The sequence below is a fragment of the Pithys albifrons genome, chromosome 5 (genome assembly GCF_047495875.1).
Source record: "Pithys albifrons albifrons isolate INPA30051 chromosome 5, PitAlb_v1, whole genome shotgun sequence".
Taxonomy (NCBI): Eukaryota; Metazoa; Chordata; class Aves; order Passeriformes; family Thamnophilidae; genus Pithys; species Pithys albifrons.
The window spans coordinates 21885660-21902761 of NC_092462.1; the positions used below are offsets into that span (position 1 = coordinate 21885660).

Consider the following 17102-nt stretch of genomic DNA (forward strand, 5'->3'; position numbering starts at 1 on the left):
CACTGAACAACCCAACTCTCAGCCTTTCTGCATAGAAGAGAGGTGTCCCAGCCCTCTAATCATCTTAATGGCTCTCCTTCAGACTTGCTCCAACAGGTCTGTGTCCTCGTGTGCTAAGAACCTCCAGGTGGGTCTCACCAGAGGAGACAAGAGGGGCACAATTGCCTCCCTTGACCTGCTGGCCATGCTGCTTTTGATGCAGCCCAGGACATGATTGTCTTTCTGGGCTGCAGGTGCACACTGCTGGCTCATGTCCAGCCTAACATGGTAACAAACCAGTTAAAAAATGAAAACAAGAATCCTGGTGGTGTTCTAGCCTCTGCTAGCATGCCAATGCATAGCTATAAAAATAATTAGTAGTAAGAGCTAATGTTATGCTGTGCCTGTTGCTGAGGCATGTTTTGCACCAGTTAGTGTTTGAGAACTGGAACATAAAGTTGAGGAAATTCTTTCATTGTGATGGAAACCAGTCTTGTCATCATCGTTGTCATCATGCTGCCTGTGTCTTGTTTTTCCCTTGGGGTTTTTATTAGGAGAAGTTTTCAGCAGCCTCTGGTTCAGCTGAAGTAAGTTACATCATAAAAAGGAGACCAAGAGCAAAGCTGTCAGGGTCTCAAACTAGGAAAGACAGGGGAAGCTTGTGCTTGGCGTGAGGAGCTTTGCTTTGAAACTCTGGTGTGCTCTGTGTGCACTGTAATTTCCTAAGGAATGCAGCAACACAGATCTTATTATGACTGTGCTACTAATTTACAGAGACTCTGATTAAAGACTTCCTGAGATTGGCGTAATCATACTATTTGTAGTGTTTTGGGATGCTGATTTTTTCTTCTTTTCTTTTCTTGGTATGCTAGTTACTTATAGATAGAGACAGATGTTTCTAGAAAGATACCTGAAAGTCAAGAAAACAATGACTCTCTGCAAATGTTAGGCAAAACTTTGCTGTTTTTGAGTGTCCAATGCTAGTGTTAAGTCAAATGTCCATTGAATTCAATAGTTCTGTGAGACTGCCAAAAAGACTGAGCTTGAAGAATAGCCATTTGACCCAGGTCCAAATTTTTTCTGATCAAAAAGATTTTAAAGCCCTGTTGATTTACTTGCCAGAACCTGAAGTAGCCTTGGGATTTGGCAGTCGCTTGGCCGTCATGCGTCAGCAGCAGTGCTTCCTGCGCTCCTGGCCAAATCTAGATAAATGGAAAAGCTTGCATTTTGGAAAGTTTAAACATTTCTTGAAATATTATTCTCTTTGCCTGTGAATTTGAATAGTATGTGAATATATTTGAGAGCGAAACCTTTCTCCTCCTTTTCAAATAACACAGGGGGTTGTGTTTGGTATTATCTGGATTGTGGGACATGGTTAATGGCACTTATTTCAAATTTTATATGGAAAATTGATAGCATTGGGATAACAGAAGCAAGATTAAGAATGAGGAAAAAATAATTTTCACCATTTTCTCTAGTATGGGTTCTCTATAGCTTAAAATCTGATAAAGTACAGGTAGCTTATCTGACCTAGAGATGCCTCAGTCCATTTTATCTCAGTCCACTGTGTAATCTGTCATTTTTTCCTTTGTAAATGCTCACCTCGTTATTAGGTGCCAGAAATGATGTTGCTTGTCTCTATTTACACTCTGTTTTTCAAATGCAGACTATGCCCCACACCTGTTGCTTTCCTTTGAAAAACACATCTCTCCAACATGCATGGTTTATGATGCTAACTTGCAGGCATTCTTTAATTATAAAAGGATATGTGGTGATCTGTCAAGGGACAGTTGTCTCTAAATGGATTAAAAGAAGCTTACATGGTTTAAATATGGGCTATGCCCTTCGTATGTGGAAAATAGTTCAAGTTAGCATGACCTGGCTAAATAGTGTGAATATTTGGTACTTATGCAGGTAACTGGTTAGTTTCTTGATTTCAGATAGTTAATTTTGCATCTCTGTGCATGTGGGATGTAAAGAATAGAAAAAAACTTAAGGCAAATACATGAACTGACAAGTGGTGTTAGGTAAACTGTTCCTAAGCATCAGTCCACAGGAAAAAATGAGACACTGGTTAAATAAAACCTGTCCTATGCCATGCAAGTTCTCAGCTGTTGAGAATCAAAATCGTAGTGTCCTGACTCATCAAGTCTTACTCCCTTCCTTAGTAAAGGTGAAATGAGAATAAATTAATGATTGGCTGCTTGGAAAATGTGTCTTCCTGAAGGATGGTGGTGGCGTCCTGAAAGTGTAACAGCATAAGAAAGATGGGATGTTTGGTAATGCTAGGAAAAGCAGGCAGGTTTTCAGTTATACAGGATTTTCTAGAGGTCTGAAAAAATGCTAAATACAAATTGAGAGCCACCACTACAAGTTTAACTACGTATGTATCTGTTACACCATCTTATATTAACGGTATCTGCAGAGTTGAGAGCATAATTAATAGCTGAATTTCAGCTCATTTTGAGGGTTTGTTTTGATCCAGTTTTTAAAAAATTACTGCCTTTGAAAAATTCCAGTGTACTGTCAGTAGAAAGTCATGTCTGTGGCATAAACCCACAAAATCCCATGAGGTAATAAAAATACATATTGTGCCTGTCAAACATTGTTCCCTTGCTGTGGCTGTGAGGCAAGATGAAAGTAATGTTTGCAGCATTGTGACAAATTCCAACAGATTTTGTGGCCATGAGATGTTTTGCATCTGTTTTGCATCTGTGATTAGTTGCCCACAAAAGCAGTTAATTGCTTTGTATGCTGTAAGTGTGCTATGAATTTTATCCCCTATATATTTTGAGCTGAAGAGGATGAAAGGGTTTTTTTTCAAAAATTAAACTACAGGAAGGAAAAACTCCTTAGTTTTCTGGATCAGTTGGAGTAAGATGGGATTATTAGTTTTTCTCTTCCCTCACAGTTGTTTCAAACAACAGAACTCTGCTTTATTTATTTACTTAATCAATGTTAGTTTCCTTGGCCCGTTTATTGACTACAGAAATTAACTATGTGAGATCATTATTGCTTTTCAATCTTTCTTGCTCAGCTTTTTCAGTAAACAAAATAATTGCCACCTGCAGCTCATATTCTGGCAGTTCGTCTTTGCCTTCCCTTTCCCTTAAAGGTTTGCTGAGACTTGTTGGCCAGGCTAACTTGAGGTCTTGATGCAAGTTGAAAGAAGTCATGTAAGGAAACCTCCAAACAGAAGTTGTTAGATATATAAAGCCATAGTACACAGCCATGTTGAGGCATAAATAGCATTTCTCAGTATTTTAGACCTGCAGTACATCCTGCTAAGCCAGTGACCTTAAATATATAGCCATATAAACAATACACGGAAATGATAAAGTGCCACAAAAGAATCTGTAGTGGTAAAGTTAACAGCTTCTGGCAAGTGCATGGTCATTAAATTGTTTCTATAATAATTCTGTCATGGGGTTTATGGTGCTTCAGCTCTGCTATCCACAGCCACTACCACCTGCCTGTGGGAGCCCCTCCAAACACACTGCAGTGAAGACTTGTTCAGGTGTATGCTGGCTGCAGTGTCCTGGCAGTGAAAAAGCCCATGGTAGTCTTTGTGGCAGTTTGCCAGTCCTGTGCTCATGCACCTCGAGGATGGATATTCAGCCCTTGCTGCTAGGGTGACATGGCAGGGAGGAAAGAGGTGACTGAGAGGCTGAAAATTGGTTGGTTTAGTGGTGGATCCCACTGAGAAGTCAGACAAATTCTTAATGATGTTCCTGACCTTAATTGGAACTAACTAAACCCACAGTATATCCTATTAAAACCATCATCCTTTTAAATAGATGTAGCATCATATTTCTTTATTGGTGTCCCTGGCTTTTCTGCCCCAGCCTCAGGCTCAGCGATTTTCCTGACAGCCATGCGGTTGTGGTAGGCTCTCCATGTGTCCACATAATATGGTTGGGATGATGTACAGCAGATGGAAGTTCAGAAGTTGTAGTATTAGATTGCTCATATTGTTCCCCTATCATGGTAAGTCAGTAAGAAGCAGCTGTCAGGAGGAGCTGGGATTTGGCCAAAGACACCTGAATGGTGATTCTGGAATTTGAGTGGGTGACACCACTTTTTGTGCTGGTGATCTAGTGAAGGATGGGGCTCTTCTCTGCTGTTATTTCCTGATATCTCAGAAGAAGTTTTCATTTTGTTTGGTCAACTGCACTTCCACTAAACTTCTCGGAATTTCTGGAGGCAATGAATGGGTGAGCTGCTTCACAGGGAAGAGATGTGCTTAGCTCCCATAAGAAATAAAATACAATAATGACTCTTGAAATTCCAGATTCTCCATCTGAAAAAAAAAAGCTCATTCCCATGCAGACACTTAAGGGAAAAAATGAAAAATACCAAATAAGGACATGTTGGGGATTGGGAAGCTGGTTGTGATGAATTTCCAGTTAAAATAGATATGACTGCAGTTTTGAATTTATTTGGGTTATGTTTTAAACAAAGGAGGTAATTTAAACATCAGTCACCATATTGTGGAAAGCACTGGAAAACATAATTCAGTGCTTAGTTTTGAATCTTTTAAATTATAACCTAGATTTGATGACAGACTGAAGTCAACATGAAACTGGCCTTTTTCCTTTTTTTTTTTGTAAGAGTTTTGAAGGAGGGACTAGGTCTGCAAGTCATTTAGACCTATGCTTTTCTAAGATGGCTATTTTTAAAAGTAGCTTGCTCTGATAGAATGACTATCTAATAAGCACTCATAAAGAAAATAAAATGTGTAAATTATACCTCATTAAAAGCACAGATATAGTTATTTCATCTTATTTGCACTTAGCTGTTATGTGGATACTCTTACTTAGCACAACAACTTTAGTAAAACCTAAAGAAAAGAAAAAAATTAGCAAGGCTTAACTGATAGAAATTATCTCTGTCAATGAATATAAGAGGTCTTGTATAAAAGTCAGTAGTTTTCCTATTAGCAGTGAGAAGATGGCATTCCTGCTTACCAAACTCAATTATTTAGACACACTGGGCTACCACTTGTATATAGGCTGTTTATAACTGTTCTATAACACCTGGCACCAATCTGCCTTACAGGATTGTAAGGCATCAGCCATACTTGGTTCTGGGAATGCTTTACCTGTTTGGGCTCTTAACAGAGGAGTCATGAGCAGTATGTTCAGATGTGCCTTTCCAGTCCAGTGCTAACCATATGCATGGGATCTCTATCTCCAACCTTCTGCCTTCACGGAGAAGAAACACGTTTTTAAAAGCCCCTGACAGCCAGAAGGTGAGATAAATTCCGTGGTATTTTTCCTTAGCTTTTTGTTTGGTTTTTGGTTTTGCTGTAATAGAATAAAATATTATCTGCCTGCACTTAAATTCTCTTTACAAATGCGTTCAGTAGGGTTGCCACAGACCACAGGAATGAGACTATGAGCAGTGGTTGTCTTTGGGAGGTCTTAAAAACAACTAATCCTTTGTGGGTAGGAATACCAAAGCAGAGGGTAACTTTTTTCTTTCCTAAAATAGCAGCACTGTTTATTTTAACACATAATTATGAAAACAAAAACCTTATTTAAATTTAAGAGGAGGCACCTAAATTTGATTTGGCCAGCTATCAAAAAGTAAAGCAAGAACATATTTTTTCTTTATTTTACCTGACCTAGTGCTTCTTTGTGATCTGGTGTGCTGGGGGAGTGCACAGTGTGAGGATGTGAAGGTATTATATAGTGTATACCAAACGTAAAATGCTGACATGCACATTCTATTAATTCTCCCCCTTTAGACTTATTGAAAGTGTAGAAGCTTGTTGAGATTAATGAACTAATATTCCTAGGCTGAATTTAATGAAATAAGGTGTGAAAATATTATCTCAAGGTACTATTATGTCAAGACATAAATACTGATAGTCTCAGCATACTCCGTTAAATATACCTCCTCAAAGTACATCAAATCAAAAAGTTATAAGGTATTTAAAATGGTTCACTGGGCTGAAGAGATCCTTTTCTGAGATTGGACATACAAACAGAACATCCATAGAAACTCTTCAATATTTTGCTAGTGATGACACTACTGTGTCTCACATTGTTTGTGTTTTAATCATAGAATCGTAGAATATCCTGGGTTTAAAGACACCTTGAAGTCTGTCAGGCTTGGTACTGTGACCACTTCCTTGGGGAGCCTGTTCCAGTGCCCAACCACCCTCTGGGAGAAGAAGTTTTTTTTTTGATATCTAACCTAAACTTCCCCTGACACAACTTCAGGCCATTCTCTTGGGATCTGTCACCACAGAAAGCAGATCAGTGCCTCTCCCTCCTCTTCCTCTTGTGAGAAAATTGTAGACTGCATGAAGTCCCCTCAGTCTCCTCTTCTCCAGGCTGAACAGACCAAGTGTCCTCAGCCTCTCCTCTTACGGCTTCCCCTCAAGGTCCTTCTCCATTTTTATTGCCCTCCTTTGGACGCTCTCTAAGAGCTTAATATCCTTCCCATACTTCAGTGCCCAAAACTGCACACAATGTTCAGGGTGAGGCTGCCCCAGTGCAGAGCAGAGTGGGACAATCTCCGCCCTGGACCAGCTGGTGATGCTTTCCTTGATGCTCCCCAGGACATGGTTGGCCCTCCTGGCTGCCAGGGCACTGCTGACTCATATTCAACTTGCCATCCACCAGGACTCCAAGGTCCCTTTCCACGGGACTGCTTTCCAGCATCTCATTCCCCAGTCTGTACAAAAATCTGGGATTGCCCAATCTGGATGCAGAATTGGCACTTGTCTTTGTTAAACTTCCTACATTGGTGATTGCCCAGCCCTCTAATTTGTTTAGTTCCCTCTGCAGCACCTATCTGCCTTTGAGGGAGTCAACAGCTCCTCCCAGTTTAGTGTCATCAACAGACTTACTTAGTATACATTCAAGTCCAGTATCCAGGTTTGCCAGCCTGATGTGACCCTATTTGATATGCCTGTATTGAATAATCATGAGCATTTGAGTTATCATGAGTTTACAGACTGTTTTGTAGGATAAAAGGAGAAAGAATGAATTTTTAATGTAAGAATTAGTTGGCAGAAGAAGATGTTAGAACCAGTACTCCTGAACATGTGTGGTATCTGAAGCAGCATTTTGCATCCCATCTTTTCTCTTCTGTATTACTGGTTTGAAATTGCCATTTGCCCCCCATAGGCAGGCAGTCAGCAATGATGTTTATGTTGTTTGATTGTAGTTAACATTATTGGACATAATATGGCATGTTCAACTAGATGTAAACTAAAATAATAAACTAGAAAAATGGAATGACTGATGAAATAAAATGTTGACAGCCATCTCCTGGGATGTTGGCAAGCAAGATGACTAGGGCAGATATTTGAAAACATTGCTGTGTTTCTTTAGGTGAAAGAAAAAAAAAGTCCTTTCTGGTTTTTGCAATTACTGCAACATAATCCAGTTTTCATTCATACTTAATGATAATTTTGCTACCTCCGCTTTTCCACATGTTGGGATGTGGACAGGTTTGCAATCTCAGGGCCACAGATGCTTGTCCTGGCAAGATTGCTGAAGTGCTGATTTGGCGGCTGGTGTTGCCCAGGGCAGTGTATGTGTGGGAAATGCAGTTGTAGGCGATATCAGTGCATGTGTAAGGAAACCATTTCTCATGGTGGCTAAGTTGCAACAAGAAACAAGCTTAACAATGTTCTTGCTTTTCTATTGTTGCAAGTCAGAGTGAGGTTGGTAAGAAATTAATTATGACTGTGATAGAGAAGGAGCTTGTGTTTAAAGAAAAAAATAAATATATTTGAATTGTTCTTTTTTTATCTGTGCTTTAAGTTATGTCTACATTTGTTTTTACTCAGATAACCTCTAGTGAAAGTCATGGCTTGTTATAGATGTTAAATGTTTTCTGTTTGTCATCATTATTACATGAGTTGACTAATTTATGAAAAGCACATTTATTTAGCCTTCTACCCTGTCAACTGACTGCTCTCTAGAAAGAAAATGAAGCTAACCAACAGAATTGCAGATTAAAATGGCAAAGCCACTAAAAGATCCAGTTTTTGGAAGGGAGATCTGACCAGTGGCTTTTCAGGGGTGTTAGTATCTGCTGCCAAAACCCGTATTCTGGTGATTGATCAGCTAGGAAAAAGGAGTTAGTATTGAAATGGGAGGGGTGGGATGGGAAGGGAATCCCACATTTCTTCCATCCTTGTCTCAGAAAAGTTCAGTTCAGAGCAGTTTTGTGGAAAATTTTCCAGATTTGACTTAATGTGGTGGACTTGGTAGTGTTGTGGTTATGGTTGGTCTGAGTCTTTAAGATCTTTTCCAACCTAGATGATTCTATAATTCAATAAAGGTGTTGGAGCTTATTTTTGTATCTCACTCCAGAGTTTGAGCAATCCTCCAGGTAAGAGAGGTGAAAACTGCAAACGCTGTATCTATGTTGATACCAGTATTGTGTGTTCCCCTTGTTTATGGAGAGGTTCACAAAGCACAGTTACTTTCTTGTGAATTTCAGATTGAGTTTTGCATCTGCTTTTTGAGTTATAAATGTACTCCCTTGATGAGGAAACAGAAGGACTGGAGATGATGGGGCACTACATGGAGTTCAGAAGAGAGACAACTCTGAAATGTCTTTTGAATTTTAGGTTCAGTGAAAATTTAGTGATTTCTTGGCTGAGGGTTTGGGCCTCTATTGTGTGCTTATACACACAGGACAGCTGAGATTTATATAAAAAAATTCCTGCTTTGCCTTGTGCTTGCTTCCATAATGCTAATTATTGAGACAGCAGAGTATTCATTGATGATCAGTCTTTGGAGATGGTGTATCACACTGTACTCTTCAGAAGCGTGAAGAACAGTAGCTTTAGTAACATGTCTTTCCACCTACTGGTAACTACAGAAGGGTTCTGTCAAATTGGTTGTGTCCTTTTTGATTTATTTATTCTTTAAGTGGGAGAAATACTTGGAAAGTGAATGAATAATAAGAGAATTTAAAGAATGAATAGTTGTTGCTGGGCATATTGCTTACAGTGAAGAGTAGACTAATTCATTTTCCTAATAAGGCTGTGCTGGAAGTTGGAATGTTTTGAATTGCATTAAATGTCATGAAAGTATTCATCGGACCGGAACAGCTTGTGGTATGTTTAGACAGCAAATTTGTTCATGTTTGGTTGAAATGAGCTGTTTACATAGGCTAAATATAGCTCTTCCCCCTCATTCCCCTCCTCATAAAGAATAAATGACTTTGATGTAGAAGTCTGTGCAAAGAATCAGTGTACTTTTATTTTGAATATCAGTATGCCAGTTGGTGAAGGTTGCTGCTTCTGGTTTTGTTGTTTATAATAATTCTTATGAAGTTGCATACTGTAACCATTTGCCCAGGTCTTTTGCCTGAGTTGTTTCTAATATGTCTTTATACCAAGCTTTTATGTCTTTGCTTTGTTTGTATGTTACTGAAAGTATTGCATAAACTAATACACTGAACTACTAGTTTTAAATAATTTAGAAAATATCATGCCTTCGAGCCATCCTGCTTTTTCTAGTAAGTAGTAAGAGGGCAAGTGTGTCATCCCCTTCTGAAAACTTTTATCATCAGTTATTCATACATTCAGTGGGACCAAATCAGCATGAAATCCTAATGTGTTTAATTGCTAGGTGGCAAATGAAGTGTTAGCAGCTACAAAATGTAAAAGATTCTACAGTTTAATTATTTTTTTGGCTATGCAGTTTGGTAGTATCTATGAAAACCTTAAAGGAAATAGCCCTGAAGGAGGAATTTTCTTAAATGAGTGTGTTGGATGTGTTTTGCTTTTCAGCTTGAAGTGTGCATTTCCTTTTGTACTGTCTTGTCTAACCACCCTGCATTTTTCACATTACGATCTTAGTGACTCAGTTTGCTGGGTGAGCATTTTCTTTTTACAATACAGGATAAATCACAGATTTTACTCCAATTATGGTCTGAAGTCAACAAGGCCAAGTTAAACTTCTTGAAGTATGTCTGGGGCACACTAATTTATGTCCTTGTTTCAAGTATGTTTGTGGGGGAAATAATGTTATGTTGTCTCACTCCACTGTTTAAAAGGAACATTGTGAATATTTTGATTACCAAGGGGGTTTTTTCATCCTATCTTTTTCTTTCTTTGTATGATATAGTTGAAGATGAATTTGAAAAGTATGTCTTCAGGTCATCTGGTAATAGCGGTTTGAAGTAATTTCTACTCAGTGCTATATTGATGAATGCAGTGCAATCTCACCTATTGCAAACGCGAATTTGATTATTTCATAAAACCAAAAAAACTCATTAAGTATGTTCCTTTTATGGGACTGAAACTTCAAGGTCCAGCATTAGCAAAGAGATTTTTTTTCTCAGGCGTGAAATACAGTAATTGACTTGAATAATGAATGTCTGCCTACATCTTCCTGTTGGATCAGCTTAATAAATGCGTAAAACATTTCAAGTTACTTTATTTAAAAAAAGTATACATAAGATATGGAGCGAGATGCACATTTCCTTCTGACTCTGGTTTTAAAAAAGAAAGAAAAGTTTCTATATGTATTGGCATTTTTTTCTCCTTGTTGCTTTTGTTGCTGCAAATTGACAACTCTGCAATTAGGAGTGATTAATGATGCACCCCAGTGCTGTGGAGGGCCGGAGGTCAGGCTTTTCATACCCTGCCCACGCTGTGGGAGAGGGGAGAATGGACCTATTCCCCAAAGCAGACAAAACCCTCTCCCTGATGAGAATTGCGGTTGATGTGGACATAATGTGTGTCAGCAGCAATGCACAAGTGGAGAAGGCTAAGTGCAGAAGATGATCTTATCATGTTATGTGTTTTTTTCCTGGTGACATAGCACCTGGATTATATGTATTTCCCTTTTCGTAGGTTAGCTACTGAACCTGCCAGCTGGACTCCTCTTGCTGGAATTTGATGAGCACTGAGGCCCAAAAGATTTTAAGGAAATCAATAAATATTGTGAACAAAATAGTAAAAAGAAGGGGGGTGAGGGAAGGAGGGGAAAGAGGACAAAATGGAAAATGAAAACAAGAGTGTTAAAAGTAGCAAGTGTGCCAAATTCAATTCTGCATGTTTTCCCGGTAAAAATTGAAAAGATAGTTTATACAACAGGAGTGTTTTTAAAATTGTAGCCTCTATTAGCTGATCTCTAAATAAATGAACCTTGTTACCTCCTTAGCAAATTATTTTTTGGAAATGAGAATCTATCTTCAGTTTTTCAAAACCTTGTTCATAAGCTGTGTTACTTGTGTGATTTCAGGCAGAGTATGATTGCCAGTTCTTGGATCGTTAGGGGTGACTGCTTCTCTGAGCAGCTACCAAATGTGGCCAGAAATGTTTTGAAATGTGTCAAGAAGACACTTTTTACAGCATGAAAATACTCAAGTGTATCAGCAGCAACAATGTTTGCAAGCAAAATATTAATGTATCAATTTTTCTGCTTTTTTGATCTATTTCTTTAATTTAGGTGTGTGTGTGTATTTTTCCATACAAGTATACACAAATCTGAAAAAACTCTAATAAGTAAGATGCCTTTTACCTGTAACACGGTGCCATTTCACTTTAACTATAATAAAATGTATCAATTCTTTATCTGCTTAATAGTTTCCATTGTGATACTTCCTTTCCTTCCTACCACCCCATAGTAATTTCAATGTGCCCATTGTTTGGGAGAAGTTTTTTTGTTATCTGCTCTAGAGTTCAAGTGACATTAACCTTACTTTTGAAAAGCAAAGACTGTGCAAAAAGTTTCTGTATTATTTAATTTGCTGAGCTCTTCAGAAGGATTGTTATTGTTGTTGCTCTAAAAGGAAGCTTTCTGTTTTAAGTCTGTATATAGGTTATGTGCTATTTTAAATGAAATTTATCTAACCTGAGCTTTTGGGTTATGTGATGTAGTTCCTGGAGAAAGGATAGAAAACAGCAAGAAAATTGGAGTTGAAGTTTCCTAACTGAATTATGAGTTTTTAAATCAAATAGTACCTGATGATAGATGCTAGAGTTCCTAACATTTATCTGGACAAATTAATTCAGTTTGGTTTAGCCTTGTATTAACAACAGTGTTCTAGGTTTAACTTAAATATTTTTTGTTTCCTTTAGAGAAAACAAACTTAAATATTTTGTATATCTGTGGATGGACCTGCTGTGGCGGAACAGGGAAATGGTTAAAGAATTTGTTTTTTACAATTATGTTTGTTTTTCCTCTTCCAGAGTGGCTTCTGTGCAAAAACCGGATCTTATTCATGTACCAAAGGTATGTTCATCCTCACAACCAAGAAATGTAGCATGTGGCAATATCCATCTGTCCAACCCTGTTATTGATAAGCACTGTCATTCAAACTTTCCTTTCAGTATAACATGCTTGTTTTCCATAAGTTACATTAAGACTATTGCAGCATTTGGATTACTTTTTTTTCCGCTCCAAAAAAAAAAAACAACAAAGGATGAATGAATGTTGTTCCAGATCTCAGAATGCTGGGGTTTTTTAGAATGATATTGCTCATGTTTTCTCTCTGTACCTAAGAGAGAAACAGAAGTAGGTAGGATTTTTTTGTGGTAATTTTTTTCTTTGCTTTTGGGGATTTGTTTCTTTTAATGGACATGAAGATCTTTCTTTGTGTTTGAAAGGAACTTATCCAAATATTACAGTTTGAGACAACACGTCCTCTCACTTTTCTTAAAACCCCAGAGAAATATTTATTCTTCAGTTTTTCTGATGTTTTGTTCTATGCAACAGTTTCAAACCCCCCTTTTTGCTAAGAAGGCTGCAAACTTGAAAATAAAACTGCCTGTACTTGAAAATCCTCTCTAGTGGACATAAATGTGTAGTTTATTACTGTTCTGCTGAATGTGACCTTGAAAGGCCACAGTTTGGGAACCACAATGTTAAAACGTAAATCCCAGCACAAAAAAAAACAATCAAAAAACCCCACCCACATTTTTTGAGTGTATTGATCTGACAAGGGTTATGTGGAGACTCTGGGGAATATCAATGTCCTCTAGCTCTGCTCATAAGGATCTTACCAACAGATCAGTATGTATAGTGTGTGTGTACACATGCACATTACATTTGTGTGTGGGGAACGTGTCTCTCAAACTGGGTTTGAGAGATGGAATGTGGATTTTACAAAAAACACTCGTTTTTTCCACATGAATTACCCGGTGGGTTTTGCAACAGAGCAGTTTTTCAGTTGCTCTGGAATTTGATTGGTGGGGTGTCTGTTTTGGATATGATGAGAAGAGTTAGCATTGTAGAATTTCATATTGATCGTGTACATTTGGGTCATTTCCTTTCCTAAAATGCATGGCTTGGATTGTTTTTTCCATACATTTCATGGCTGCAGTCTCGGTAAAGCTTGCTTCTCTGCTTCCCTTTCTCACGCTTAGGTGGGTTATCTCCTCTGAGAGCAGCAAAAATCCCTACGGAGGAATGTGCATGCGTTTGGCGTGGTTTTGTGTGTTTCTTTTTTTGTTTTTCATCTCACATAGGGAGAACCTACCGAAGTAGTTAAGCCTGTGCCCATTGCCTCTGCTGTTGCACCCAAAGTCACTGCCACAGCGAGCGTGGCTTACAATAAGACACCAAGGCCGTTTGGAGCTGTAACCTCCTCCAAAGTCACCTCCATCCCATCACCGTCCTCCGCATTCACCCCGGCCCAGGCGTCGGCTCCGTCGGTGGCTGCCGCCGCCCCGGCCCCCTTTGCCGCGCCCGGACTGCATGTTAACACCAAGCCTAACCCCGAGCAGCGATCACCCGTGCCGAGCGCTGCTAAACCTGCAGTTAATGTCCCACGGCAGCCCCCAGCGCACAATGCCGCCCCCAGCGCCCCTGCCGGCGACGGCGCCCACGATGTAGCCGAGGGGCCACGACGAGGAGTCAGAGAAAACCAGGGGGAGAATAAACAGCAAAATGGGTAGGTGGGATTTTTTTTTTGCTGTGAGGGTTTTTCCTCACAGGAAAAAAGCTGGGCTTGTTTAAGGGCTAAGTCAAACACAACTTGGAGAAGGCGTTTAATCCTCAGGAGCACCAAATCTCTCAGAAGGAATTTGCATTTTAAAAGAGGTGCTTTGAAGGGCTAAGCTGAACTTATGGTGCTGATTTTGATCACGAGTGACATACCAGTTTACAGAGTGTCACAGCTAAATTGAACAAGGACCACAAAATGCTTCGCATGGTGTATTCTGTACCTTACAACAAGCCTAGTATTAATTTCAATGTCCATGTCTCACTGTGTATTTTGATGCCCAGTACAGTGACTGAAAGCAGCAGGCACTCAGAAATGCAGAGCAGTCTGTCAAGAAGTTTCAAGGGTGCTGTGATGGCGTTGCCCTGGCCCAAAAGGTGGAAAAAGATCCCAGGAGGGAGGCAAAGGGACAGGTGGCTCATTACCTCTCTGTACAACACAGGAGAAACTTTTGTGATATATTTAAGGAAGCTGTCAGGGTTGAGCATGTTTTTTGCAGTGCTATAATGTGAATACCTCAACTTTAAATTTTACCTTTACCCTAAAAAAGCGGTGCAGATTTAAAATTTGAATAATTTCCATATTCAAATACTTACGTTAAAGTGGATATTGGGGACTAAACATTCAAAGGACTGTAAGGCAGCTTATACTGTACCTGGTGTAGTATCTAGGCTAGTAAACAATAGAGTAGCAAATTAAATTGAGCTCAACAGCAGTCCTGGGAACTCAGACTTGCAGCAAGATTTTGACTGAGAACACCTTGGTCTCGCCCAGAAATTCCAGGGCAAGGTTTGGGAGCTGCAGCACCCCAGGAACTGATTCCCAGTGGTGGTTGTACTGAGGGGAGAGGAGGAGGCTGGGCATGAGCAGTCCCATCCCAGTTGGCCTCTCTGCCCAACAGCAGTGTCCAGCAGGATGAATTATGTAATAAAAAGGACAGGAGGGGAACTGTAGGTTTCTCTTCAGTCTTCAGAATTTAAAACCTGCGCTTAAAACCTAGAAGCTGTGGTTACTATTTCCCATCCTGCAAAGGAAAGCAACTGGAAGAACAGGCCTTGTACCTCTCTCCTCTGATATTCTCCCAGTATATAAAGTACATGAAGAACCCTACAGAAAGGTAGACATCCATGTCAACTAAAATACTGAATAAATGGAGTTTCAGTTGAGCTTCTCAACTTCTTTAGGTATCTCCTCCCTTTATCCTGTAGTACAAACATGTTCCATATGTAGACTCATAAAATGCAGTCCATATGCATTTTATACCACACTGCAGTCATAGTAACTTCCAGCCCTTTCTTAAACAGCTGGAGGCAGGAATCCACTCTGCATAGAAGTGGGATGAAATCAGGAGTTCCAAGGACTTGCTCAGTGGTGGTAGAATTGTTGAATACACAATTCTACAAATTAGCAAACAATCTCTTACCTTTCCAGGAATAGTGTTTTAGCAAATAACTGTGTAAGGAGCAATCAAAACCAGCAATTAGTACTAAGAGGAACAATAGCAAGAAAAGTAGTCTCCTGAAAGGAAATGCTGCAGGCATAAAGTAAGCACTTGACAACCAAGATAGGATGACTGGGTGAGCACTGCTATGTGCCCTACCTTACTTAGAGGATGAGTAATACCAAAGAAGAGGATGAATAATCACGGCTGAGAGGTGAAGAAATCCCTCTCTCACTGTCAGTTTTGCATATCTAGCTTGGGAAAACTTGAAAACATTTCAGAGCTGTAAATACTTACTTTATTATGCAGTCTTCCTTATAACACCGTGTTTGGGCTGTCTAACTGTCTTGCAGTCCTAAGGCTCAAAACGAAAACAAGCAGACAAAACCCACTAAGGTGTTTATATTGGTCTGCTGCTACACTACATTTTACATAGTAAAAAAGAAATTTCTACAACAATGTTTAACTATCTCCCCATTTAGAATGGTATCAATGACATCTATGAAATATCAGAAACACTGAAGTTTGGAATCATTGATCAGTCTGAAATAGATTCCATTTTGCAGGATTAATTTTCTCAAAACAAACACGAAAAAAAGCAATTTGTATCTTGTTCATAGATGGCAATGCTGAGCAAACGCATTTCTTTGGACATGCACCTTGTTGTACTCACAGTATCTTCCCTTCCTTTTGGGTTCCCTCAAACCACATTCAGGATATGGACTATTTGATTTCAGGATGGGAATACAGGTTTTGTTTCCCTTGTTTAGTTGTGGCTTAGAAAGCAAGCGACTTACCTTTTATAGGCTGTGTGCAATTGCACTTTTATCAAGACCTTCTTGCCAACTCTTGCATGGAGATGTGCCTGCTGCTTAAAACAGGTAAGATGTCAGTAGACTTCACTCAGTTTAAGTGCAGCTGGGCTAAAATCTTCCTTTGTAGGTTCTCTTGATGATTGTAAGTTTGACTTACATGATATATGGCGTTACCAGAGCTTGGATTTGGAAACTCCTATAGTATTCTGAGTGGCAAAGAATGAATTAACACATCAAATACTTTTTTTCCCTTGCAGATAACAACAATGACCAAGTTAGTATCAACAGCACTGGACTTGAATTATGGTCATTTTTTCTGTTGGAGTAACGAGCATGTATTCTTGTTTTGCAAAATTACAGCTCTTACAGAGTTTTATGTTTCAATTTTGCAAAACAGCTTCAGCTTTTCTCAGTGTAGTAAATTATTTTGTCTGCATTGGACATGACGTGGTTTTGCTTTTCAATGTGCTACATTTTGCAGCTTATTTTTATTCTACAAAACATTTGTGTGGTCTTGCTTTGAGAACTGTAGAACGAAGGGCTGGATTCTGAATCTGTGTAGGAAAAATGAAAATAAAGTACATACACTGTGATTTGTGCATATTAAAATGAAAAATGTTTGAGGTTTTATTGGCCTGTCTTTTTCTCCCTTTGCCTCAAGGCTGAGTTAAGGGACAGCCTGTTTCATTGAGTTTTCCTTTGTCTCTGGCACCACCTTGTTGCCTCAGTGAGTAATTACTGGTAGACTCTTAAGCCTTAAAAAGAGAACCAGTAGGATGCACAAGAGAAGTCTGCGGGATTTTTCCTTTATACCACTTTCAACAAACGTGACAGACTACTTATTTCAGTGTGGAAGTTGCTAGAATGCAGTAAACTGCATGTCAGTAATTACATTTTAATGTATTTCCACACCTTTAAGTACTGTTTTAATTTTCAGA

The 17102-nt window shown here is 39.1% G+C and overlaps 1 protein-coding gene across 10 annotated transcripts in view; it reads left to right on the top strand.

The window, feature by feature from the left end:
• PDLIM5 (PDZ and LIM domain 5) overlaps nt 1–17102 on the top strand; it is a 131078-nt gene that overhangs the window by 61656 nt on the left and 52320 nt on the right. For 5 of the 10 annotated variants that reach the window (XM_071555871.1, XM_071555870.1, XM_071555873.1 and 2 more), the window contains exons 4-5: nt 12155–12197; nt 13433–13857. In XM_071555871.1, coding sequence (XP_071411972.1) covers nt 12155–12197; nt 13433–13857 — 468 coding nt within the window. Of the gene's footprint in view, nt 1–12154; nt 12198–13432; nt 13858–16421; nt 16439–17102 lie in introns of all 10 variants that reach the window. The other 5 variants (XM_071555874.1, XM_071555875.1, XM_071555877.1 and 2 more) reach the window with 2 other exon arrangements.